The sequence below is a fragment of the Chlorocebus sabaeus genome, chromosome X, assembly GCF_047675955.1.
Source record: "Chlorocebus sabaeus isolate Y175 chromosome X, mChlSab1.0.hap1, whole genome shotgun sequence".
In the NCBI taxonomy this organism is placed as follows: domain Eukaryota; kingdom Metazoa; phylum Chordata; class Mammalia; order Primates; family Cercopithecidae; genus Chlorocebus; species Chlorocebus sabaeus.
In genome coordinates, this window is record NC_132933.1 from 133,388,092 (window position 1) to 133,415,669 (window position 27,578).

At 43.5% G+C, this 27,578-nt stretch overlaps 1 protein-coding gene across 5 annotated transcripts in view; it reads left to right on the plus strand.

Annotated features, from left to right (window-relative positions):
- The window catches only part of MAP3K15 (mitogen-activated protein kinase kinase kinase 15), a 149,308-nt gene that overhangs the window by 6,946 nt on the left and 114,784 nt on the right, over nucleotides 1-27,578 (plus strand). For 4 of the 5 annotated variants that reach the window (XM_007991219.3, XM_007991221.3, XM_007991222.3 and 1 more), the window contains exons 2-3: nucleotides 18,881-19,020; nucleotides 21,286-21,309. In XM_007991219.3, the coding sequence (XP_007989410.3) occupies nucleotides 18,881-19,020; nucleotides 21,286-21,309 (164 nt within the window). The remainder of the gene's footprint in view (nucleotides 1-18,880; nucleotides 19,021-21,285; nucleotides 21,310-27,578) is intronic. The other variant, XM_007991220.3, reaches the window with a different exon arrangement.

Genomic DNA, 27,578 nt, shown 5'->3' on the forward strand with positions numbered 1-27,578 from the left:
GGGAAATTTAAGTACTTCCTGTCTACTGTTCTCACAGCAAGTCAAAGTCAGGTTTGACTGTGGTTTTCCATCTCCTTGTCCTGTTTCGTGGGGTCCTGTGTGGGTCTAAATCTTGTGGCTGTGTCATTAGCACGTATAGTGGATTGGATGAGCTGCAGGAAAGTGGCAGGCAGGCCTTGGACATAAGCAAGAACAAGTGGGTGCTGTTGGAAAAGGAAAGTACCATGGGCTGAGAGGGGCAGGGCATGTCCCATTTGTGTTTTCTAAATTATTTTAAAATATTTATTTTTAAATTTATGTACGTATATATATGTAGATTTTTTTTTTGAGACAGGGTCTCACTCTGTTGCCCAGTCTAGAGTGCGGTGGCATGATCTTGGCACACTGCAGCCTCAACCTCCCGGGCTCGAGTGATCCTCCTACCTCAGCCTCCCAAAATGCTGGGATTACAGGAGTGAGCCACCACCCCTGGCACATTTTGTTTATTTTTTGTAGAGATGAAATCTCACTCTATGAGATCTTATGGACTCGAACTCTTGGGCTCAAGTGATCCTCCCATCTCAGCCTCCCAAAGCACTAGGATTACAGGCATGAGCCACCACCCCTGGTCCTTGTGGTTTTTAAAATTGTGACAAAATATGTATAACAGAATTTACTATTTTGACCATTTTAAGTGTTCATTTCAGTGGGATTACATATATTCACACTGTTACACGACCATCAACAATATCCATCTCCAGGCTGGGCATGGTGGCTCAAGCCTGTAATCCCAGCACTTCCGGAGGCTGAGGTGGGCGAATCGCCTGAGCTCAAGAGTTCAAGACCAACCTGGCCAACATTGTGAAACCCCGTTTCTACTAAAAATATAAAAATTAGCCGGGCGTGGTGGCGTGCACCTGTAGTCCCAGCTACTCGGGAGACTGAGGCAGGAGAATCGCTTGAGCCCAGGAGGCAGAGGTTGCAGTGAGCCAAGATCGCACCACTACACTCCAGGCTGCACAACAGAGCAGGACGCCATTTCAAAAAACGAAACCCAATACACTGGCCGGGCGTGGCGGCTCACGCCTGTGATCCCAGCACTTTGGGAGGCCGAGGTGGGTGGATCACCTGAGGTCAGGAGTTCGAGACCAGCCTGGCCAACATGGTGAAACCCCGTCTCTACTAAAAATACAGCTACTCGGGAGACTGAGCCAGGAGAATTACTGGAATCTGGAAGGCAGAGGTTGCAGTGAGCTGAGATCGTGCCATTGCACTCCAGCCCGAGCCGACAACAGCGAGACCCCGTCTCCAACAAAACCCTAGAAACCAATATGCATCTCCAGAACTTTTTTTTAAATACTCTTTTTTAGAGCAGTTGTAGGTTCACAGCAAACTTGAGAGGAAAAGTACAGAGTGTTCCCATCAACCCCCCTGCCCTCTCCCACAAACTCCCCTATCATGAACAGCTTCCATCAGACTACGGCACTTGTGGCAATTGATGAACTTACACATATGCTGACACATCATACTCACTTGAAATCTAGTTTACATTAGGGTTGAGTTTGTTAGTTTTTTTGTTTTTGTTTGTTTGTTTTTTGAGACAAGGTGTCACTCTGTCACCCAGGCTGGAGTGCAGTGGCGTGATCACGGCTCACTGCAGCCTCGGCCTCCCTGGGCTCAAGTGATCCTCCCACCTCAGCCTCCCGAGTAGCTGGGACTTACAGGCATGCGCCACCGTGCCTGGTTAATTTTGGTAGACTTTTTTCAACTGCATCCTGTGTCTCCCTCCTAGAGGTTCTCAGTGTTTGTGAACATCTTAAAGACTCGAGGCAAGTTGCAGGAAGCAAAGAAGACCTGTGTGACTTTGTCTCATACTTTCCCAAACATTTTGACGGGTAGAAGCTATTCTCCCAGGATGCTGTAATTGAACACACTTATTGTAGTAGGAAGTCTTAAAATGACATTGGGACTGGTAGAATACAATGCTTTTTTTACCAGTTAGGTGGTTAGTTAATGACCAGTGTAAGTGAGAGCCTCTACCTAGATGCTAATTAGCAGCCTTCTTGAGTTAGCTATTAACTGCTTAAATAACAAGAACAGCTTCTGAGGCACAAGTGATCTTCCCATACCTGTTGTGTCTGGCTTTGCTTAACTTCATTCTTCTCTGAACCTCCTTTAAATGTTACTTTCCTGACCCGGGGGTCCTGCTTCTGATTTTTGTTTTTTCCTTCTGTTATGTGCACAGTAATCTTAAAAGTTGTGAACTATTGCAACCCACACTAGAATGTTTTCATATTTCCTAAACATTGATAGAAAAATTAAGACTAAGCTGGGCGTGGTGGCTCACGCCTGTAGTCCCAGCGCTTTGGGAGGCCAAGGCGGGCGGATCATTTGAGGTCAGGAGTTAGAGACCAACCTGGCCAACATAGTGAAACCCTGTCTCTACTAAAAATACAAAAAATTAGCTGGTCATGGTGGCACACAGCTGTAATCCCAGCTACTTGGGAGACTGAGGCAGGACAACCGCTTGAACCCGTGAGGTGGAGGTTGCAGTGAGCCAAGATTGTGCTACTGCACTCCAGCCTGGGTAATAGAGCAAGACTCCATCTCAAAATAAATAAATAAATAAATAAAAACTAAGACTAGGGCTTCAGTCTCCAGATTCATTATTTGGTTTTGCTCTAGTCTGATAACTCCTTTTCTGGCTGGCTTGTACAAGAGTCATTGTGGGGTATAAAGTGTGGTGGAGATAGAGAGGTGGCCGTTAAAGATTTGTGCTGTTGCCAGGTGTGGTGGCTCATGCCTCTAACCCCAGCTCTTTGGGAGGCTGAGGTGGGTGGATCACCTGAGGTCAGGAGTTCGAGGCCAGCCTGGTCAACATAGCAAAACCCCATCTCTACTAATAATACAAAAATCAGGCCAGACTCAGTGGCTTATGCCTGTAACCCCAGCACTTTGGGAGGCTGAGGCGGGTGGATCACCTGAGGTCAGGAGTTGCAGACCAGCCTGGCCAACATGGTGAAACCCCATCTCTACTAAAAATACAAAAAATTAGCTGGGTGTCGTGGCAGGCACCTGTAATCTCAGCTACTCAGGAGGCTGAGGCAGGAGAATCGCTTGAACTCGGGTGGCGGAAGTTGCAGTGAGCCGAGATTGTGCCATTGCACTCCAGCCTGGGCAACAAGAGTGAAACTCGGTCTCAAAAACAAAACAAACAACCCCAAAAATTAGCCTGGCGTGGTGGTGCACACCTGTAATCCCAGCTACCTGGGAGGCTGAGGCAGGAGAATTGCTTGAACCCAGGAGGCAGAGATTGCAGTGAGCCAAAATCATGCCACTGTGCTCAAGCCTGGGTGACAAGAGAGAGACTCCATCTTAAAAAAAAAAAAAAAGAAAAAGAAAAGATATATGCTCATAGTTATTGTTGAGAACCAAGGACTACATCTCCCAGCATCCTTTGAGTCTACGTAGACTCATCCCTACTACCATAAAGGTGAGAGTGATGTCTGCCACTTTTGGGTCAAGTTTTTGGTGAATCCACTAGGCCTTCCCATATCTTTTCATCCCTTTCCATGGTCCCCATGGGGACCTTGGAGGCCCCATGTAGATGATGGTGGTGGCACTTGATGGAAGGCACCTGACTCCCTGAGTTACTCTTTGGAGGACAGCTGGCAGAGGAGGAATATCTACTTTGGATTTTGCATATGCAAGACAGAAGCTTTTATTTGGTCCAGTTACTGAGATTTTGGCATCGTTTGTTATAGTGATAAGAGAGTGCAACTTCGGTTTTGAAAATCTAGTCCGACTGCTAGAAAATTGTCTCCTAGGGCATGCGTTACCAAGAGAAAGTCAGGCAGTGGGTCATCTCATGTCAGGGATCATTACTGTTCATAGTACATGCCAATCATGGGGCCCCTCACTATGCTGCCGTGGGCTATGAAAATAGAAGTGAGATGCTTAGACCATCAGCCATCAGGTTAATACTGGCTTTGGGTGGTGGAGGGAGTGGGGGTGGGTGGAGACATTTTATCTTCCTTTATGGTTTCATCAGTTTTGGAGGCTAGGTAAGTTTTTCAAATGTTTTATTTTTGTTGTTATTTTTTACATAAAATCTTTCAAAAAAGAAATGGTTTGGTGCTGTAGGAACCCTATACCTATTTTTGTTTCTGTTTTTGTTGTTTTGTTTTGTTTTTTGAGAGGTGGTCTCGCTCTGTTGCCCAGGCTGGAGTGCAGTGGCACGATCACAGCTCACTACAGACTCTACCTCCCTGGCTCAGGTGAGCCTCCCACCTCAGCTTCCCAGGTACCTGGGACTACAGGCACACGCCTCCACATCCGGCTAGTTTTTTGTACAAATGAGGTTTTGCCTTGTTGCCCGGGCTGTTCTTGAACTCCTGGGCTCAAGCAATCCACCTGCCTTGGCCTCCCAAAGTGATGGGATTACAGGCGTGAGCCACCATGCCCAGCGTTAGGTAACTTTTTCCTTTGGTATAAAATGATACTGTAGTGATTGTTAGTTTTTATCTGACAGTGATATTGGGCTTTTTTTTTTTTTTTTTTTTTTTTTTTTAAACAAAAGATATGAAATGCTTTAAAATAAGACTAGCTGTAGTTTTCCTTGCCACTTTTCATGTGAGTTATGTCTGGCTTCTCCCTCTGTGGTGGTATCTCTGGATTCTTTATTAGCTCAATGCATTGCATGGCAAAGGCAATGTTAGCCAAACATCCGTGTGTTCTTCCACATTTCCTCATATCTCTTGGGCCCTTGTGACTAGTGTTGGCCAGTGCAATGTGAGCAGCAGCAGCAAGCATCACTTTGGGCTTAAAGCAGTTAGATGATGTGCTCCTCCATCTCTCTGCCTCTGTTGTGGCAGATTTGAAGATCAGGGATTAAAAATAGCAATTAAGCCACTGAAGCCTTGGGGCTTTGTCTGTTGTGGCAGCATAGCCTACCTTATCCTGACTAATAGAGCTTGTCATGCATTCTGCTAAAAATACCTAAATGCATCTCCTTTCTCCTTCTTTTCTTTTTCTTTCCCCCTCCACTCCCCTCCCCTCCCACAGGCTCTTGCTCTGTCACCCAGGCTGGAGTGCAGTGGCACAAACAGGGCTCACTGTAACCTCACCTTCCTGGGCTCAAGCAATCTTCCTACCTCAGCTTCCTGTGTGTGTAGCTGGGACTACAGGTGCACGCCACTATGCCCAGCTATTTTTACTTTTTTTTTTTTGTAGATATGGGGATCTCACTATATTGCCCAGGCTGCTCTCAAAGCTCCTGAGCTCAAGTGATCCACCTGCCTTGGCCCCCCAAAATGTTGGGATTACAGGCGTGAGCCACTGTGCCTGGCCCCAAAAGAGGTTTAATTGACTCACAGTTTGGCATGACTGGGGAGGACTTAGGAAACTTAAAATCATGGCAGAAGGGGAGGCAAGGCACGTCTTACATGGTGGCAGGAAACAGAGCACAGGGGAAACTGTCACTTTTAAACCATCAGATCTCGTGAGAACTTCCTTGCTGTCACGAGAACAGCATGGGGGAACCGCCCCCATAATCCAGTCACCTCCCACCAGGTCCCTCCCTCCACACGTGGGGATTACAATTTGAGATGAGGTTTGGGGGACACAGCCAAACCATATCAGTCCCCACCCCCACCTGTAGTCTTCCTCTGATCAATACCTGTTCAGCTTTCATATCCAAGTTCTTCAAGGGAGCCTGCGTGGACTCCCCTCCTCCTCCCTATTGGCTTTTGTATGCTGAGGTTTTCTTTCCTCACAGGCAAAACAATTGTGATTAAATAATAATTATTACTTTTTGAGACTGATTCTCTGTCACCCAGGCTAGAGTGCAGTGGCGTGGTCTTGGCTCACTGAAACCTCCACCTCCCAGGTTCAAATGATTCACCTGTCTCAGCCTCCTGAGTAGCTGGGATTACAGGCATGTGCCATCTTGCCTGGCTAATTTTTGTATTTTTGGTAGAGATGGGGTTTCACCATGTTGGCCAGGCTGGTCTCGAACTCCTGACCTCAGGTGATCCACTTGCCTCAGCCTCCCAAAGTGCTAGGATTACAGGCATGAGGCACCGCACCCCAGCCCTTAAATAATTATTGATTTAATGATTGATCTTCTGCCAGACAGTGAACTCTTCAATGGCCGGGAGCCAGGTACAGTTTTCTTTGCCACCGTTTGAGTGATTGCTAGGAATATCTACCCAGCTCCTGTTAAAAATAATCATCAGTGGGCACAGATGACAGCTGACTTCTCCTGTTGGGATAAAGCAGAACTTATGTGGTGCCCTCAAAAGAAATTTAGAATGCAGTTTCCAGTGGCATGTTGAAAACGGTAGCCAGGCCATAGATAGAGTGCACTTACGATTTTGTTAAGAAATAACATCCATCCTAATGACACATTTCTAGGTCTGAACCTTTCTCTTCAGTGGTGCGTATCTGACAAAAGAGACTAGAAGAACTCACACTGGACATACTGGGATGGAAGTAGTGGTTTCAATTATATGCTGAGAATGCCGGTTCTTTTTCTTTTTGTTTGTCCGTATTTTCCATACTGTATGTTATTTTCTACAATATAAGTATAATTTTTACTTTAAGTACAGTAGGAGATTAAAGATGGGGTTGTAACTCAGAAACCTTCTCCCTCTCTCCCTCCCTGCTGGAGAGAGTGGCCGGGTGTGCTCAGGCTAGACAGCAATGACTGCTCCAAGGGACCCGGCTGCAGAAGTCCATGGCTGGACCTCAGCTGTCTTCTGTTGGACTTGGCCGTTGGCTTGCCTATAGGGGCCCTGTCCTGAGCCTCCTTCCTTTCCATGCTGCTTAGTACTACTGACTCAGAATTGAGCCTGGAACTTTCGTCACCTTACTCATGTGGGCCAACTTTGAAAGAAGCATTGCACCTGCAGCATTTAATGGAGAGACATTGCTGTTTGAGCCTTGAGTGCATTTTAGAGTAGATATCTGTGGGCTGGTCTGCTACCTTACTGGCTGTGTATTATCTGTTATTAGGGCAAAATGTATTTTCAGTTCTCTGCAGTGAACTTCCAAACATAGTTTTGGAATACAGGCCATAAACTGTTTTTTAAAAGTCTTCTATGTATCTGGCTTTGAAATAGGTGCTGTTTCAATTGCGGCCAAATAGCATGGTTGGGATAGGACTGAACTTTCTATAAAGTAGGCTGGAAAAATTCCTGTTGCCCAGTAACTTGCACAGGTTTTGGCAATTGTGTGTGATGGTACTGGCAGAATTGCCTGGCTGTTGTTGGGGCTTGGTTTGGGGAGGGAGAGTGGTTGCGAAGCAGAAAGGAGTTGAGTGGTGGGTGAGTCTTGGCAGGAAGTAGAGCTCATTCAGGAACTGGGGTCTGTGGCAGGCCATCCCAGGGGCCAGGCAGAACTGGACACAGATAGGGAGGGGAAAGAGAAGGTAGAGAGAGGCAGGAGCATTTGATGTAGATAACTTTCCCTCTTAAGTTATTTTATCATGGAAAATTTCAAACATGTACATTACCCAGCTCTGACAATTATTATCCTGCTGTTCTCATTTCTTCTTTACCTCTATCCTTTCCCTACCTCATACTTGAGTATTCTTTTTATTTTTTATTTTTATTTTATTTTATTTATTTATTTTGAGATGGAGTCTTGCTCTGTTGCCCAGGCTGGAGTGTAGTGGCGCAATCTTGGCTCCCTGAAACCTCCATCTCCCAAGTTCAAGCGATTCTCCTCCCTCAGCTTCCTGAGTAGCTGGGATTACAGGCGTATGCCACCATACCCAGCTAATTTTTGTATTTTTAGTAGAGATTGGGTTTTGCCATGTTGGCCAGGATGGTCTTGAACTCAGACCTCAGGTGATCCACCCGCTTGGCCTCCCAAAGTGCTTGGATTTCAGGCGTGAGCCACCGCACCCAGCCAATTATTCTTTTTAAACATTTTGAATGTGAAATGTATAGGCATTGCGATATACAAATCTCAGCTGTACAACTTTAAAGAATGACTAAAACTGTCTAACGCGACCCCCATCACAATATAGAGAAATTTCTGTTTTTCCAGAAAGTTCCACCATGTCCCCTCTCCCTCAATCCTCCCTTTACCCGTATAAGGCTATGACTGATCTGCTGTCATCTCTGTAGATTAGATCTGCCTTTCCTAGAGCTTCATCTAAATGGCCTCATACAATATGTATTCTTTGGTGTCTGGCTTCGTTCATGCAGCGTGATGTTTTGGAGATTTGTCCATACAGTTGTGTGTATCTGTAGTTTGCTCCTAATAGTATACAATTTTATTGTAAGAATATACTGCTTAGTTTAGGCATTCTCCTATTGATGAATGTTTGGGTTGCTTCTAGTTTGGAGTTGTTACAACGAAAGAAGCTGTGAACATTTGCAATTTGCAAGTGTTTGTGACTTTGTGTGGACCAATGTTTTTATTCCTCTTGAGTAAATACCTGTGAGTCGAATGGCTGGATCAAAGGGTTAAGTGTGTGTCGAAATATATCAGAAACTTCCAACTTTTTTTCTGAAGTGGTTGTACCATTTTATATTGTGTCACACCAATGTGTGACAGTTTCAGTGGCTTCATGTCATCACCAACACTGTATTACCAATCTTGTCAATTGTGGCTCTTCTTATAGGGGTTGTGGTGGTTTCTCCTTACAGTTTTAATTTGTCTTTCCCTCATGATTAATGATGTTGAGTACCTCTCCATGTGCTTTTTGGACATGTAGATATCTTCCTTTGTGAGGTGTCCATTCTAGCCACTGACACATTTAATTGGGTCGTCTGTCATCTTATTATTGAATTATGAGAGGGTTTTATATATTTTGGATTTAAGTGTTTTGTCAGAAATAAATTTTGTGAATATTTGCTCCCAGACTGTGGCTAGCTTCTTCATGTACATATTGGTGGCTTTTGATGAGCAGAAGCTCTTCATTTTGATGAAGTCTAATCTAGAATATTATTCTTTTATGATTGCCTGCTGTATCTTCCCTAAGGAACGTTCCAGGTTGCAGTTGTGCAGATACTCTTTTATGTGTTCTTCCAAAAACCTTTTTTCAGCTTTTACATTTAGATCTGTGATTCATCTCAAGTGAAGTATGACACGTGTGCCTCTTGACAAACCAAGCCTGATGCCTTAAACACGTGGGATGCCGGTCTTGCCTCACGATAAGTGCCCCCAGGCACTTGGAGTCCAGAAGGCGGGACCACTACTGCCTCCTTCTCATCTCATTATCCAGATAATTACAGGAAGTGCAGGTTATCCTTGATGTAGTGGCCTTTCTGCCTTCCAGAGCAAAAACTTTCACTAGAGACCTGTAATGAAACCTTCTAAACATGTCTTCTGTTATTGTGTCACACTGGCCCTGGTGATACAGGTGGTGACGGAGAAAGAACATTTGCTTTATAGGCCAGAGTTTGGATTTCTACCTTCTTATTCATTGGCTGTGTGAACCTGGATAACTTACTTAATATCTCTGAGCCTCATTTAAAAAGATCCCTGCATAGAGATTCAACCTCTGTGCCTTGAACTTAGTAAGTGCTCAGTAAATGTCAGCACCCTCCCCGACCTGCACCACTCCCCTCAACCCCCATCAGTAAACATACCAGAACCCCAGTGTAGAATGAAATGTGCTTTGTGAAATAATAAATTGCTGAAACCCGGTGTGTGAACTTTTTCACAAAGTATTAATGTTTCCATAATTTAAACTACTTTATTGGAATAACTACATTAGGAAATATGCATGCCAAAGCTTGCGTTTAGGTTGAAATTAATGGTATCGATCAGTAGCTATATATTTCCATTTATCACATTTCACTTCTTAGTGTATATTTTTATACATTATTTAAAATCAGCAAAGTTATATAGTAAAATAAAAAATGCAGGGCTCAGATCCCTTGGGCAGTTATCATGTAGTGGGGTTGCCTTATACGCCTGCAGTTTGTAAGGAAAGTTTTCAAAATTTTGAGATTGGAGATTGCATCCTAGGCCCATTCCTTTTCCTGTGCAGAGGAACTCAAACTTGTGCCGTTTGATTTTGAGGTGTTTTGTCATGTAGTTGTAGGAATCAGAATATAATAAAATATCTCTGCATCTTATCGACAATGCTTACTATAGCACCAGGATGTCCTAATGCCAGCCACGTCGCATCAGCCCATTTCTAGCCATACAAGATGCCTTGTGCGGCCATTAATGTTGAGAGTAAAAGAAATGTAGAATAAATGGGACAAAAAGGAAATGAAAACTGTTGATATCGTAAAGGTGCTTCACTGGCCTCCAGTAAATCCTACCAAATATTTTGGTTGAGCTGGAAGCAAAGACCATTTTGATGTTCACAGTGGCCTCCAGTAAATCCCACCAAATATTTTGCCACCTTCATTTGCCTCCAGTGAATCCCACCAAATATTTTGGTTGAGCTGGAAGCAAAGACCATTTTGATGTTCACAGTGATTGTCATTGGCTGTCACAAGGCTAAAGTTTTAAGACTTGTTAGATGGGTTTATTTTAAAAATGTGTTATCTGGGCTGGTGTGGTGGCTCATGCCTGTAATCCCGGCCCTTTGGGAGGCTGAGGTGGGCGGATCACTTGAGGTCACGAGTTCGAGACCAGCCTGACCAACATGCCAACATGATGAAACCCCATCTCTACTAAAAATACAAAAATTAGCCAGGCGTGGTGGCGCATGCCTATAATCCCAGCTGCTCGGGAGGCTGAGGCAAGAGAATCGCCTGAACCTGGGAGTCAGAGGTTGCGGTGAGCTGAGATCATGCCACTGCACTCCAGCCTGGGCAACAGAGTGAGATTCCATCTCAAAAAAAAAAAAAAAAAAAAGTGTTATCTATCCTGAGAATGAGAATTCTGCATCCAATGTGCTTATCATTCCTAAGAAGCAAATAGATAAGTTTTATAAAGCACTCTCTGGCTATGGAGTGCTTGATGCAGATCATAAACTCTACACATCCCTTCTCAAAGGACCACCTACAAAAAAGGAAATTAGAAGGGGCAAGTTCCAAGCAACATGGCCCCTGTATCTAGCAATGAGTCACCACTCCCACAGGCTATGGGGACAGATAGTGCTGAGGAAATATATAGCATGGAATGGGTGAAATCAGCAGCCAGGCGGAAGTCCGAATGCTTAGTGATGATCTTTAAGGAGCTGTTGATTTTGTTAAGGAGAGAGTGTATTATTATGGGAGGAGTATACATAAAAGCGATGGTTCTCTCAAGCCGACTGACATTCATTTTAACGAGATAATTGGAGAACAAATTAAGAAATGCAGGGGCTACTTACTGTGATTTTGTCACAGTAACAGGAAGACTCAGCGGTACCCCTGTCAGGGTCTGCAGCGTGTGGCTGCAGTACGTCAAACTCTGCACCACTCTAGAATTGCACACAGTTTGAAGGTGCGTGACATGGACCTTTCGAAAGAAGAGGTTGTTATCTACTGGTCAGAAAAGGTTTCTCAGAATATGTCTCCAAAAATTTTGCTACAGAGTCATATCAAAGCTTTCCCTTTAGAAAAGGGTTGAGGAAAGCTGAAGAGGAATCTTCAGATGACAAAGATGAAAATACTGGGATGGTGGCCAGGTGCGATGACTCAAACCTGTAATCCCAGCACTTCGGGAGGCCGAGGCAGGTGGATCACTTGACGTCAGGAGTTCAAGACCAGCCTGGCCAACATGGAGAAACCCTGTCTCTACTAAAAATACAAAAAAATTAGCCTGGCATGGGGTGCACACCTATAGTCCCAGCTACTCAGGAAGCTAAGGCACAAGAATCACTTGAAACTGGGAGATGGAGGTTACGGTGAGCTGAGATCATGCCGCCGCACTCCAGCCTGGGCAACAGAGTGAGACTCTATCTCAAAAAAAAAAAATTGGGTGGTGTGTTCACAGGCTGCCAGGGAACCCAGAGTTGAAACTGTGAAGTGTGTTACAGCAAGGATGATGACAATGATATCAATACCCATGTATTTTTATTTTTTTAAGGATGGGATCTCACTTTGTCCCCTAAGCTGGAGTGCAGTGGCACGATCATAGCTCACTGTAGCTTCAAAGTTCTGGGCTCAAGTGATCCTCTTGCCTCAGCCTCCCAAGTAACACTATTGATAGCATTTAAAGTGATGAATGCAGTCCATCTTGCAGTGTCATGCTGCGTATTTTTTCTGCATTGTCAGCTGGAAGAGCAATGTGTATGTGCAAAAGATAAAGTGGCTTAACTCACGCTGTAATGTATATTGCAAATATTTCACTGTGAGTGGTCTGAAATTAAGCCCAGTGAGCCCATTCACCTCAGTGAGTAAAACGTAGTTGGCTTATATGTGCTGCATTTCTTTTGGAAAAACTAGTAGTGGACACAATCACACTTACGTAGTTTAAAAAAAAAAAAAAAAAACTTACTTTCAGTCATTCTTACCAAAAAAATCTGATACTGGGAAGCAAAAGATAGGAGGCCAGGTAGTTTCCTGATGTCCTTGTGCCTCCCCTCCTTCCTCCTAGTTAAAACTCGATGCCCCAGGCAACGAGTACCCACCCACTATGACAGTTGGTAAGGACTTGCTGATGTCCTAACACTGAATTGGTATATTGGCTCCTTCTTAAGATATTGGAAAATAAGATTTAAGTGACACTTCAGCCTGGGTGTGGTGGCTCACTCCTGTAATCCCACCACTTTGGGAGGCCGAGGTGGGCAAATCACGTGAGGTCAGGAGTTCGAGACCAGCCTGGCCAACATGGGGAAACCCCATGTCTACTAAAAATACAAAAATTAGCCGGGAATGGTGGTCCTTGCCTGTAGTCCCAGCTATTTGGGAGGCTGAGGCAGGAGAATCACTTGAATCCAGGAGGCGGAGGTTGCAGTGAGCCGAGATCGTACCACTGCATTCCAGCCTGGGCAACAGAGCAAGAGTCCATCTCAAAACAAACAAAACACTTCACAACTTTCTTCATTGACTTGACCTATGTCAGAAATAAGCAGCAGTGAATGAGTAAGATTTAAATTATGGTAGGAGTTAGGAGAATTGCCTTCTGTCCAGTATATCTGGGCTTTTTTTTTTTTTTTTTTAAGGTAGCTTTTAGGTAGCTAGTGCTGTCATATGTCCAATCCAATTTTTGTTTTGAAGTCTTTGGTCAAAAACTTATTCTAAAGTCTAGCACTTTTCATTTAGACAAAGCCAGTCTTACTTACTTTCATAATTTCTTTTTTTCCTGCAGGGAGTTAGATAGGCTTAAGGATAATGTGGTGTATATTTAAAGACTGGCATGAGCCAGTACAGTCACAGAATTACTATATGGTAAATCATTTGCCGTCATATCACTTTGTTGAGTAATGCTTTGCTTCAGAAATCAGATACTTTTAAACCACACTAGAAAATTAGTTTTATGTATTACCCATAAAACATTTAGCAAAAATAGTATTCAAGATAGTATTCAAAAGTTTTCAACGAACTAAAGTCCTATGCATCATCTTTCTTATTTCATACTAGCGTGTTTCAAGGTCCTTGTAATTAACCTCATGCTTGAGATCATTGTGACTGGTTTTTAAATTACACTTTACTGCTAAGCATAGATTTCAACTGGAACCTTGGCTTTTTGCAATCTTTGATGTAGTATCTCTCTCTTCCTCCTCTCTCTCTCTCTTAAAAAGACAGAGTCTCATTATGTTGCCCAGACTGGACTTGAACTCCTGGGTTCAAGTGCTCCTCCTGCCTCAGCCTCCAGAGTATCTGGGACTTTAGGCACACGCCACCATGCCTGGTATCACTTCTTAAAGTTTGCTAAACCAAGATAGGTAGGATGGGTGTGTGCCTGCCTCAGAGTCAGAAAAGATGGTTTCTACGATACGTGCTTTTTCCCTGAAGCTGGCCTGCGTCAGTAGGAACTGGAAGGTAATGGTTGCTAGGAGCACAGGGTGTATTTGGGAATGAAAATCTGAATTTTATCTCTTCCTTTTTATCTGTGATCTTTTTGCTTAAGATTTAGCCTGATAGATAAATTTGTTTTGCCCCCAGGTAGCTGAGTTTTACACAGTGTGTCAGGAATGTACTAAGCCTCATCAGGGCATCGGGGAACACAGAACTTGGGGTTGGAAAAGCTGATTTTCAGTCCTGACTTCTTCATGCTGTACTTGAGCGACCTTGGGCGAGTCTGTTAACCTCTTTGCACTTCATTTTTCTACCAGCGAAGCGAAGCCAGTACTTGCCCTGCCTGCTGGGGTTCTGAAATTCAACTGAGACATCTGTGGAAGTGTTTTGTAAATAGCAAAGCATGTGACCACGGTGGTGATGAAAGGTTTTAGGTAACTGGTGCTCTCTTTAGGGATAAAGCCCTTTTCTCTTTGTATGGAATAAAAGTTCCAATCTGGTGTTTTATTACAATTCACATTTATACATCAGATGCTAAATTCATGTTTTAGAAATTCTGAAAATAAGCCAGTTGCCTACGGTTTTGGTATAAATCCTCAAAGTGAACTTAGTCTACTTGCCTGAGTGACAAATGTCAGGCAAAAATTTCAACTTTAGATTCAAGGCAGTTTTCCTATTGAACATGAATTGCTCAGAATTTGGTTTGTTTTGAGTAGCAGTATTAATATGTCCTCTTTTCATTGACAGTGAAAAATCTCTCCCAGTCATTGGTAGGCCAGTGCGTCCCAGCACAGAATGTTGAGAAGGTAAAGGAAGGAAGGAACTCATGTCACTTGATCAAAATGGAATCTTCTTGGCCACAAGTTCCTCTGCCACGTTCAAGGTTGCCTGTGAAAATGGGCTGCGCGACTTCAGGACTACTGTCCCTATCCTCCCTTCTGCCCCTTTCTGCTACTCCCCTTTGTCTGTTTCTATTTGTTTCCTTGCCTTTATTAACTCGTTATTAACAGTCACCATGGCCTTGGAATTAATATCTATGTTGCTGCTTTTTCATAGCATCACTATGACACATACAACTTTTTTTTTCTTTTGAGACAGAGTTTCACTCTTGTCACCCAGGCTGGAGTACAGTGGCACAACCTTGGCTCACTGCAACCACCGCCTCCCAGGTTCAAGCGATTCTCCTACCTCAGCCTCCTGAGTAGCTGGGATTACAGGCGCCCACCCCATGCCCAGCTAATTTTGTGTACTTTTAGTAGAGACGGGGTTTTACCGTGTTGGGTAGGCTGGTCTCGAACTACTGACTGAGGTGATCCACCTGCCTCCGCCTCCACCTCCCAAAGTGCTGGGATTACAGGCGTGAGCCACCGCGCCCGGCCTGAAACATATAATTTTTAATGTAGATAAGAGTCCAGAAGCAATCCTATAGGCAGAATGATTTACTCAGCTGCACTGGCCGGTTATCTTGACTAAGCAAATGTCTTTGGGGAGTGGAATTATCCATTTGAGAAAAGTTGATCAGGCTGGGTTGCAGAGTGATTCCTCAGCACAGACGTGCATCCTTTCATTAGGAGACGACCTCTAACGGGTACATTTGACTCTGAGAGTCTTCTGCTAAAAACTCTCATGATTATTTAAAAATATTTTTAGGTGAGACATTGATACTTTATTTTTTTCTTTGAGTTCTCATCTTTTAGTGATATATCCTGAAATATTGGGGGATAAAACAGTATGGTGTCTGGTGGGATTTATTTTAAAATAACACAGGGAGGAAGGGTGGACATTGCGGTTAGTAGTAAAGATGAAACAAAGCCGGCCTTGAGTTGGTCGTTGTTGAGGTGGGAGGTATGGAGATTTCATTATACTATTCTGTCTACTTTTTATGTATATTTGTAGTTCTGCATAATAAAAAGTTTTAAAGAGGCCAGGAGCAGTGGCTCACAGCTGTAATCCTAGCACTTTAAGAGGCCAAGGTGAGAGGATTGCTTGAGCCCAGGAGTTCAAGACCACCCTGGGCAACAGAGTGAGACCCCATCTCTGTTTTTTTTTTTTTTTTAAAAAAAAGGGTAGCCAGGTGCAGTGGCTCATGCCTGTAATCCCAGCACTTTGGGAGGCTGAGGTGGGCGGATCACTTGAGGTCAGGAGTTCAAGACCAACCTGGCCAACATAGTGAAACTCCATCTCTACTAAAAATATACAACAAAATTAGCCGGGCGTGGTGGCACATGCCTGTAGTCCCAGCTACTCTGGAAGCCAAGGCACAAGAATCACTTGAGCCTGGGAGGTGGAGGTTGCAGTGAACTGAGATCGTACCGGCGCACTCCAGCTTGGACAAGAGAGGGAGACTCTGTCTCAAAAATAAATAAATAAGTATAAATAAAAAGTTAAAAAACCCAACCATAGGTTTCCCATTGCCTCAAGGAAGGTCCAGCCCTCCGCCTCCAGGCTTGTTTTCTGGGGTGTTCTGGCCTGAGGAAGTGATCCATGGGTGGCCTTCACACTTACACCCTGACTTGCTGCTGACCCCTTGCACTAGCTGGCTTCTGTTCCTGCACTGCTCTTTCCTTCCCTTAGATCCCCTGCATCCTCATCCCATTTGCCTGCCTAACTCTTACAGAGCCTCAGGTCGTGGACAATATCCCTTCCCCTGGACTTCTGTGATTGCCCTCCACTCAGGTGTGGATTATGTACCCTCCTGGGGGTGCTCTGTTCACTGTTTCCCTCATTTTGGCTGCCCTCACGGTGATCCTAACCATCCCCTTTCTTCTGGTTACCCACATTGTATTGTAGTTGGGTTTTTCTTTTGAGGGAGGTAATTATGCCCTGTTGATACTTCTGTCCCTGGCACCCAGCACAATCCTGCCATACAGCAGGCAATCCATAAATAAGAGAATGAAAGGCCCACTCTGGGGCTTAGCGGCACTTGGCCTCAGGTTCCCAGCGCCTCCGTACAGAGCCAGCAGTGTCTGGTGCTGATGCACTGCTGCGTGCCTTCATGTTTCTTCACGCCCTTGTTCAACTGGCCTCTGTTCTGTCCCATTGGGATTTTCAGTGACTTTCTAGGAGTCACAGCAGTGCAAGCATGAGTTTGGACATTGCATTCCTGTATCTCCACTGCACGTGGTGAGGAAGCTCCCATCAAACTTGGAACTCTTACATCCTCTAGAATGTTTGGAGTTTTGAAATGGTGCCCCATACTGCTAGGCATAATGTAAACATGCTCATTATTCAGAGAAGAAGTTGCTCCTCTGTTTAGAATAGGTCTGTATTACAGGGTGCAACTCCAGGGTGCATTTTATTTTATTTTTTTTAGTTTATGAGACAGGGTCTTATTCTGTTACTTAGGCTGGAGAGCAGTGACGTGATCACAGCTCACTGCAACCTCGACCTCCCAGTCTCAAGTCATCCACCCACCTTAGCCTCCTGAGTAGCTGGGACTACAGGCATGCACCACCACACCCGGCTAATTTTTTGTATTTTTTATAGAGATGGGGTTTCGCCATGTTGTCCAGGCTGGTCTCGAACTCCTGAGCTCAAGCGATCTGCCCATCTCGGCCATGCCTGTAAGTGTTGGTATTACAGGCATGAGCTACTGCGCCCAGCCAGGGCACATTATATGTCAAGCTCATGGTAGACATGTGAGCCAGGAGCTATGACAGGACTGTTTTTTGCAGCAGTGTGAAATACGAAATGAATAAAAATCTGTCACACAACAGAATTCTGTACAGAAGCGAAAATGCATGAACTGGAGCTAAATGCACAAATTGGTTGAATGCCACCAAAAAATTGCAAGCCGAAGAATATATGTACAATGCAATACCGTTTACATGAAGTTCAAAGACATACAAAACAGAGCAATACACTGTTAAGGAATTTGTGTGTGCGTGTGCGTGTAATGCCTATACATGCCTGTACATATTGTCTTAGTCTGTTTGCTATAACATAATGCCTGCGCATGACTTCTAAACAACATAAATTTATTTATTTGGAGACGGAGTCTCACTCTATTGCCCAGGCTGGAGTGCAGTGGCACGATCTCAGCTCACTGCAACCTCTGCCTCCCGGGTACAAGCAATTCTCCTGCCTTAGCCTCCTGAGTAGCTGGGATTACAGGCACCTGGCACCACGCCCAACTCATTTTTGTATTTTTAGTAGAGACAGAGTTTCACCATATTGGACAGGCTGGTCTTGAACTCCTGACCTCAGGTGGTCCACCTGCCTTGGCCTCCCAAGGTGCTGGGATTACAGGCATGAGCCACTGCACCCAGCCAGAAATGTATTTCTCGTAATTGTGAAGACTAGGGAGTCCAACATCAAGGTGGTGGCGGACTCATTGGCGAGGACCTGCTTTCTAGTTCATAGACGGGACCTTCTCCCTGTGTCCTGGAATGATGAAGGGGAAACCAGCTCTCCAGAGTCTCTTTTATAAGGGCTCTAATCCAATTTACGAGGGCTCCACCCTCATAACCTAATCACCTCCCAAAGGCCTCATCTTTAGGTACCATCATATTGGGGATTAGGTTTCAATATATGAACCTTGAGGGGAAACAAACGTTCATTCTATAGCACGTGCGTGGAACTGATAAATACATAGATCCAGACAGAAGTGTTCTCTGGGCAGGAGGGAGGAGATGTGATTAGAGAGGAGCACATGGGACCCTGAGTGCAGGTAACCCTCTGACTTAGGCTACACAGAAGGTACATGGTTTTTCATTGCATTATACTTTATGCCTGATATATAAGCTAAATATATTCTTCGGATGTATGATATGTCATAACAAAAATAACATTAAAAATCCATCAGCAAGTTCTAAGTGAGGTTACATTCCCAGCACTTTGAAGAAGAAAGAGGATTCAAACAAATTCTTACTGCGTTTCTTCCACAGTTCATAGGGTAATTTTAATCAAATCATTCCTTATTTTAACTAACAGGCTGATGACAGAAATACACATTGCTATAGCTCCCCACTGGTGATCACCAGTGAGTAGATGAAGTAGACAGATCATCTCCCCTAATCCTGTCCTCTCCTTGTTCATTGCAGATGTTGCTGTGGTAGACATGAGTGATGTCTCCAGACAGCCTTCCCTCTTCTACCATCTTGGAGTCCGAGAAAGCTTTGACATGGCCAATAATGTGATCTTGTACCATGACACCGATGCCGACACTGCTCTCTCTTTGAAGGTACAGGGTATTGTTCACATTCTCCTGAGTACTTCGTTTTGGGAAAGCAGAATTATATGTCTAGCTGAAATGCCACAGTAGTACAGGAAGTTGGAGAAAAACAAGGGCTTGCTTGTGCAATTCTTTCCTTCCCACCACAGGTTCTAGTTCACACAGACGACTTCCTGGCCACTTTGTGAGCATCTGTGCTACAGTCATACGTGTGCAGGCAACTTGGGCATTTCCAGGCTCGTTAGGGAAGTGGAGGCAAACACTCCTTTTAGTTTCAATTGAAGCAAACACACTGTTCCGAATTCCTTCGTGAGCAGTTGGATCCAAACCTACACATAAAAATCAGTTCTCAACTTGGATAATAATATGAAGATATTGAACAGTTACTGAAATGGACAGAATATTTTAGCATAGACTCAATTAGTCTTTGATGTTATTTTCCCCTAGTCTGAAAGCAAAGCAAAACTGTAAACGTGTGTGTTCCTGCACAACTCATTCATGGTTAAGAATTTCTAAAATATTTTTGCAAGTTTGATACAAGCTTTTTTGGATAACATAGTATTTTTAAAAAATGCTTATATTTGTATAGTGGAAATGTTTAACATGAGTTATTCCGAAATTCAGTGGATATTGATATTGTTGAATATTTTAGTCAGAAAATCCTGGCCTATGTTAAATCATTTTAGAAATAATGGATTAGTTTGTTTATAGCAGCGCTTCTTGGCCTTGAGTGCACTTCAGAATTACTGGGAGAGCTTGTAAATATCCTCATGCCTAGGCCTCACCCCAGACCAGTTACGTCACATAATCTCAGGGATGGGGGTGGGACCCAGGCATGGAGATTTTTTTAACCTCCCAAATGCGCAACCATGGGTGAGAACCAATGGTTTGGAGAGTCAGCCTTCGCAGACATCATTTCTAAAGGTTCAGTTCCCTCAGTGTTAAAAATCACTGGTAGAGAGTAGTAAAATTTTATGCCAAAGTTGGACATTTTCATTGTGTTTCTTGAGATTTAATATTAACTAGGTTTTCAGGGTTGTGTAAGGATTTGAGATTATTTCCTGGTAGAAATACCACCTGCTTGAGATGTGTAACTTGTGTGTGCTAAACATCATATATACTTTACATAGATATGTACTCAGTAATTATGGCAAAATACTGTTATTTTAATAAGTCATTTGTATGACAGTGAAAGAAGAGACTTTTATTAGTGTACTTCACATTGTAGAATAGTTTCCCCAGGGCGATAAGCCAATGCAAATTACATTAGATATTTAGATACTGACCTTTTCTTTTACTGATTTTCACGAAGGTAGTTAGGCTTAGGAATATTTAGAACTTAGCGAGTATGAAAGATACAGATTATTAACCTATATTTTGATGAAAAACGTGAAATTAGAATTTTTTTTTTTCCAATTTAGGACAGTTTCTTCAACTGTGCCTTAGCAAAGCCGTCTGGAAAGTTCTGTGGACTAGATGTTTTAATTTTTAATGATACAGAAAATTATTTCCTAAAATGGAAATGGGTAGTCAGTTATATCTAACACCAGAAGCAGCAGTTTGCACTTGTTATCAGGAAATAAAAATCTCAGAATATATAAAACATGTTTTACAGGGCAGCTGTTTGATTATGGTGTTTTCTCCCCCTCTGGAAATGTTGGTGCGTAAATGAGACAGTCAAGAGCTGCCTAATTATCATACTACATTTACTGACTAAAATTGTTGTCACTGAATTTGAACATTCCTAGATTGTTGTAGTGAGGTGTCAGGAATTCTTCTGCCAACACCCTTTCTGTAGGAAAGCTGACAGTGGTGTGGCCTTCACACTGATTGATTCAAGAAATGGTTCCAGATCTGGGGATAGCACAGTGCCTTCTAGGCCCTTCCTTGCTATCATTGACATTCTTTTCTGGGAAGGCAAGATGAGGGCACTCAGCACCCCAAACCTGAAGCTTAAAATATCTTTTGGGCAAAAGCATTGGCACTGTTCTGGGGAAATCCTTATAAACATACATGCCCTCTAATAGTTCCAAAGGCTAACCAGTGGTGATCAGTTTTCTCTGGAATATGAATGTTGCAATTCAGAGGTTCATTGTGTTTGAAGCTTTTGGAGAGGGAGGTTTTACATGATTAATTCTTGCTCTAAGGTGGGTGCTTTTATGTGATTAATTCTTACATGGTTAATTTCTTTTATAGAGGGGAGTACTGGCTAATGCTTATGGAAATTAGCTGTTTTGAAAAAAAGCTATATTCATTTTTTCTTTTTCTTCTCAGGACATGGTAACTCAAAAAAACACAGTAAGTATTACATTTTCAGAATTTTAATTCTGAAATTAAATGTAAATGTCAGTTTGTAAAATGATTGCCTGAAAATCATCCAGGTAGCAAGATGACTTCTAATCATGCCTGTGGGTTGTGTTTCTAAGGAGGACAGCTAGAAATCTCCCTGTGCCTCAGCCTGCCAGCCCCAGGCCCCACTCAGCCATTGAGGGTGTGGGCCAGAAGGCAAGGCCAGGCAAGAAAGTGTATGTTCTTCATTACCTGCTGGGACTTTGAGCTGGAACCTTCTGGGTGACTCCTTCTGAGCTGGGTCGATGTTCCATGGACCACCAATAATCTTTTTGCTGGAGTCAGTACCTCCCATACTTCCCAAGCAGAGTTTCCCTAACGATGCAGGAACGTGAACTTGTATGCCAGTTAATATGGGGCACAAGTTTCTTGCCACAAATGGAAAAGAAGTGGGATGGAATTCTACTTCCTTCTGTCCCATTTATGTACTGAAGTCTCCTGATTTGGTTTAAAAGTTCTGAAATTACATAGTTTTATTGCCACGTTGGTTTGAATAGTATAATAAAATCACCACCCTAAAAATGTTTTAAAAGGATCTTGGCCTTGGAAATGTTGCCAAGGTTATTCTGTACCCTTGAATGCACCCCAAGCTGCCCATCCCTCCAGACCTATGGCATTGTGTTTTGAGAAACCATGACCTAGACTCAGGACAGGCCCTTGGTCCCTCTCCTTAGAGCCTTAGTCTCCTTCCTGCTAGCCCTTCTAGAAGGAACAGGCCTGCAGACTCTCTTCCTATTTCAGTTGGAGTTCCTAGGAGAGGGAAAAATGGGCCCAGGAGGCAAAGCTGTCCCCTGGGCACCCTCTGCAGAAGTCCCCAACCTGCAGCTTGGGGGCCCAGGCTTCCCCAGGACACTGACAGAGCACCCCACCTGCGATAGAAGTTTTAGAAGCATAGCAAGTGGTGTAGTGCACATAATTACTATTGGAGCAGGAATTTTACAAGCAGGCCTGTAAGATAAGGCATCGGGTGGTTTTAGATTCCTTTTGGAAAAGAGATGGGATCAGGCGTGACTTTTTTTTTTTTTTTTTTTTTTTTGAGACTGAGACAGGGTCTTGCTCTGTCGGCCAGGCTGGAGTGCAGTGTCATGATCTTGGCTCACTGCAACCTCTGCCTCCCGGGTTCAAGCACTTCTCCTGTCTCAGCCTCCTGAGTAGCTGGGATTACAGACACCTACCACCACACCTGGCTAATTTTTGTATTTTTAGTAGAGACAGGGTTTCCCCATGTTGGCCAGGCTGGTCTCGAACTCCTACCTCAAGTGATCTGCCCGCCTTGGCCTCCTAAAGTGCTGGAATTACAGGCGTGAGCCACCACACTAGGCCTTGATTTTTAAAATTACCTACTTTGTGGAGAAATGAGGAAGAAGTTGAAGGACATTGGGCCTGAGGCCCAGGAGGTACAGTTATAGCTGCAGCCCTGTCTCTAAGTAACACTGGGCAGTCAGTTGTTCCACCCCTGCCTAGGCCTCAGGATCCTCAGCAATAAAATGAGAAATGTTGAACTATGCTGTTTTGCTCATTGATACGTTCCAGCCCTCAACATCTGTGGTCCCATATTTGTTATACAAGCAAAAAGATGTATCCTGGATTTAATGCAAGAAATGGCTATGAAATGCTGATTCCTTAAAACAGCAAGAGTTACGTTGAGGCAAGGAGCAAGGAAGACAACTCGTTTTCTTTCTCCATTCCTCACTGTTGGATGCATCAGCACTCAGAAATATTCTCTCCTCCAGGAGACTTGGTGTCATGCTGTTACAATTCCGCTACATACCTCCCTTCTGGTGCATTCTCCCTCTTCCAAAACACCCAGGAATTCCTTAACATTCTTAGTAATTCCAAGCATACCTCGGCACTATTCTTCCTAGGTACTTGTTTGTTTTTTAGGAATAAACTTACTCTAAAGCAGTGGTCCCCAACCTTTTCATTACCAGGGACTGGTTTCATGGAAGACAATTTTTCCACAGACCAGAGGTGGGGGATGGTTTCAGGATGAAACTGTTTGACCTCAGATCATCAGGCATTAGATTCCCGTAAGGAGCACGCAGCCTAGATCCCTTGCATGCGCAGTTCACAATAGGGTTTGCACTCCTGTAAGAATCTAATGCCACCAATGATCTGACAGGAGATGGAGTTCAGGCAATAATGCGCGCTCACCCACCGCTCACCTCTGCTATGTGGCCTGGTTCCTAACAGGCCACTGACTGGTACTGGTCCATGGCCCCGGGGGTTGGGGACCCCTGTAAAGGATTTGGCAGCTAATCTCTTTGCTATATTTGGCATTATGTTAGAATTTGGTGCCCAGTATTGGTCATTATGCTTGGCAAGATGTGAAAATTTAGAGCACTTAGAAGAATAAAAGGATCCTAGGTGACGTGATGAGTGGAAAATCGCCCCTAAGAGGAAAAGCTAAAGGGAACTAAGCCTTGAGAGGTACCATTAGTAGTCATCTTCAAATGCTATCCTCTTTCTGAAAGTAAAGAGACATTTACTGTTTCCACTCCAGATGGGATGGAAGTAGGGTAAACAGAAAAATGGTTTGGATCAGCAGAATGGACGTCTTGCAACTAATGGTGATTAAACATTAAAACAGAATGTCAGAGTAACTTGGGTGGCTTCTAAGGAGAATTTGCTCAATTGTCCCCTCCATGTGGATTGGGGTAACCCTGGAATCAGACATCTGGATCATATGACCGCAGAGATTCCGAGAGAGAATCTGATGGAATTGTGGGTTTGTGATCATTTTGGAAAGATTTTAGCACGCGCACACACACACACACATACATACAATACATACATACATAGTCACAGTTAGTGAACAGTGAAGTCTTGTAAATAAGGGGTATGAATTAGATGCCACACCCTGAACATGTAGCCAGATGTTTGAAATGATTTATGAATATGTGAAAACAAAGATGCTTTGAGATCTCTTTTCAAGGAGTTATTTGATATTTCTAAAATTGTACTTTTACCCAGAGAGATGGAAAAATTAAAAATAATAACAAAGATAAAATTGTGCTTGATGATGTATTGAATTCAGCTTCATTTAGCGGTGAAGTGGGCACATTTGTCTCCTTTCTTTTCTCTTTTTTTTTTCTTTTTTTTCTTTTCTTTTCTTCTCTTTTCTCTCTTCTCTCTTCTCTTCTCTTCTCTTTTCTGACAGAGTCTCGCCCTGTAGCCCAGGCTGGAGTACAGTGGCATGATCTTGGCTCACTGCAACCTCCACCTCCCAGGTTTGAGTGATTCTCCTGCCTCAGCCTCCCGAGTACCTGGGACTATAGGCATGTGCCACCACGACCAGCTAATTTTTGTATTTTTTTTTTTTTTTTTTTTTTTTTTTTTTTTTTTTTTAGTAGAGACAGGGTTTCACCATGTTGGCCAGGCTGGTCTCAAACTCCTGGGCTCAAGTGGTCCGCCTGCCTCAGCCTCCCAAAGTGCTGGGATTACAGATGTGAGCCACCGTGCCTGGCTGGTAAATATACCTTTAATTTTTTAAGAAACTGTCAAAATAATTCCAAAGTGGCTGCACCATTTTACATTTCCACTAGCACTGAGAGGTCCAGTATCTTCACATCCTTGCCAATACTTGGTATCATCTGTCTTTTTATTGTAGGCGTTCTAGTATGAACTGATACCTGAGTGTGCTTTTAGTTTGCATTTCCCTAGTGGCTAATAACGTTGAGCATCTTTTCATGTGCTGATTAGTCATTCATAGTCTACTTTGGTGAAATGTCTATTCAAATCTTTTGCCCATTTAAAATTGGGCTGTGTTCTTACTACGAAGCTGTGTAAGAGTTCTCTATACATTCTGGAAGCAAGACCCTTATTAGAGGTTTTATCAATTATTTCTTTTATGGATCTTGCTTTTGGTGTATCTGTGAACTCTTAGCCCAAACCAAGGTCATGAAGTATGACTCCTATGTTTTCTTTTAAAAGTTTTATAGTTTTAGCTCTTACATTTAGGTCTCTGATCCATTTTGAGTTAATTTTTGTGTCTGGTGTGAGGTAGATGTCCAACTTCATTCTTTCACATTTGGATCCCTAGTTGTCCCAGCACTGTTTCTTTAAAACACACATACACACACACACACACACACAAAACTATCTTGTCATCTTTGCCACCCTCATCAAAATCAATTGACTGTATACGTAAGGGTTTATTTTTGGACTCTTAATTATAGTCCATTGATATGTGTCTACTCTTAGGCTAGTACCACACTAGTTTAAAACTTTTTTTTTTTTTGAGGCAGGGTCTCACTCTGTCACCCAGGCCGGAGTACAATGGTGCGATCATGGCTCACTACAGCCTTGACTTCCCCTGGCTCAGGTAATCCTCCCACCTCAACCTCCCGAGTGCCTGGAATTACAGGCATGCGCCACCACACCCAGCTAATTTTTCTATTTTTTTGTAGAGATGGGGTTCTGCCATGTTGCCCAGACTGGTCTCAAACTCCTGGGCTCGAGCAGTCTGCCCACCTCAGCCTCCCAAAGTGCTGGGATTACAGACATGAGCCACCACACCCAGGCCTTTTTTTTTTTTTTTTGAGACAATTTCACTCTGTCACCCAGGCTGGAGTGCAATGGCGTGATCTCCGCTCACTGCAACCTCTGCCTCCCAGGTTCAAGCAGTTCTCCTGCCTCAGCCTCACGAGTAGCTGGGATCATAGGTGCCCGGTACCACGCACGGCTAATTTTTTTTTTTTTTTTTTTTTTAGTAGAGACGGGGTTTCGCAGCGTTGGCCAGACTGGTCTTGAACTCCTGACCTCGGGTGATCCACCTGCGTTGGCCTCCCAAAGTGCTGGAATTACAGGCACGAGCCACCGCGCCTGACCTGCACCCAGCCCTTTTTAAAAATTTATTTTTCTTTGTTTTTTGTTTTGTTTTGAGACAGGGTCTTACTCTGTCACCCCAGCTGGGGTGCGGTAGTGCAACCACACCTCACTGCAGTCTGCACTATTTTGATTACTATAGCTTTATAGTAATTTTTGAAATTGGGAAGTGCGAATCCTCTAACTTTGTTCTTTTTCAACATTGTTTTGGCCATTTGGGGCCCCTTGAAGTTCCATATGAATTTGAGGATCAGCTTTTCCGTTTCTGGGGTAAAAAAAAAAAAAAAAGCTATAAGCCAAGATTGATAAGGATTGCATTGTATCTGTAGATTGCTTGGCTGGTATTGACATCTTAACAGTTTTAAGTCTACTAAGCCATGAATGTGGGATGTCTTTCCATTTATTTAGGTCTTCTCTTATTTCAGCAATATTTTGTAGTTTTCTGTGTACAAGTCTTTCACTTTCTTGGTTACACTTACTCCTGTGCATTTTATTCTTTTGGATACTCTTGTGAATGGAATTGTTTTCTTAATTTCCTTTTCAGGATTGACTTTAAAAAAATTCCTGTCACAAAGATCTGGAACACTACATTTCACTTCATATTTCAGTATTTGATTGAGTTGAAAATGGTAATTGACTTTTTGGTCAGAGTTCTATGCAAATGACTTCTGGTTTTTTCCTGTATTTTCCATTTTAATTCTTATACTATTTTATCCTGCTTTGGAGATGACAGAGCTAGCCACTTTCTGCAGTTTATTTTATGCTGCTTTGGAGATGACAGAGCTAGCCACTTTCTGCAGTTTATCACTTTAGAAAACATGTTTATATGGTGACAGATCAAGGCTGAGTCTTTATGAAAGTAAAAGAGTGAAGAAAATACAGCCAACCCCAAGGCTACTTTATCTGTTTAACCTTGGAACTTCCTAGTACTTTGCCACTAGTGTACATAATCATACCTTTATACTTATATCTTATTTTGCAGGTTGATTTCCCAGACTCTGAGGCTGAGTTTAGGGTACAGGAGGTTTATTAAGGGATGCCTTTGGGATGGCTGCTGGAGAAGGGGAGTAAATGAAGTGGAACTGGCCAGAGGGAGACATGCAGCTGAGATGCAGGCTCAATGACAGCTTTGGCTGACCACCTGGGGAGGAAGGTCTGGAGCTGAAATGGCCTTTCTGAGTTGTCTTGGGTTGGGATGAAATGACCAGGCCTCTATGTTCCTCCATTTGTCCTTCATCACTAGGAATGTAGCTTGGATGAGATGCTCTCTGGAACCGAGGCAGTTCAGAAGGGACTAACAGTAAGGGGCTGCTTCCTAGAGAACTCCCAACAACTGGGGCAACACATCCTTCCTTGAAGTTGGTGGGGAGGATTCTGGGTGGTATACCTGA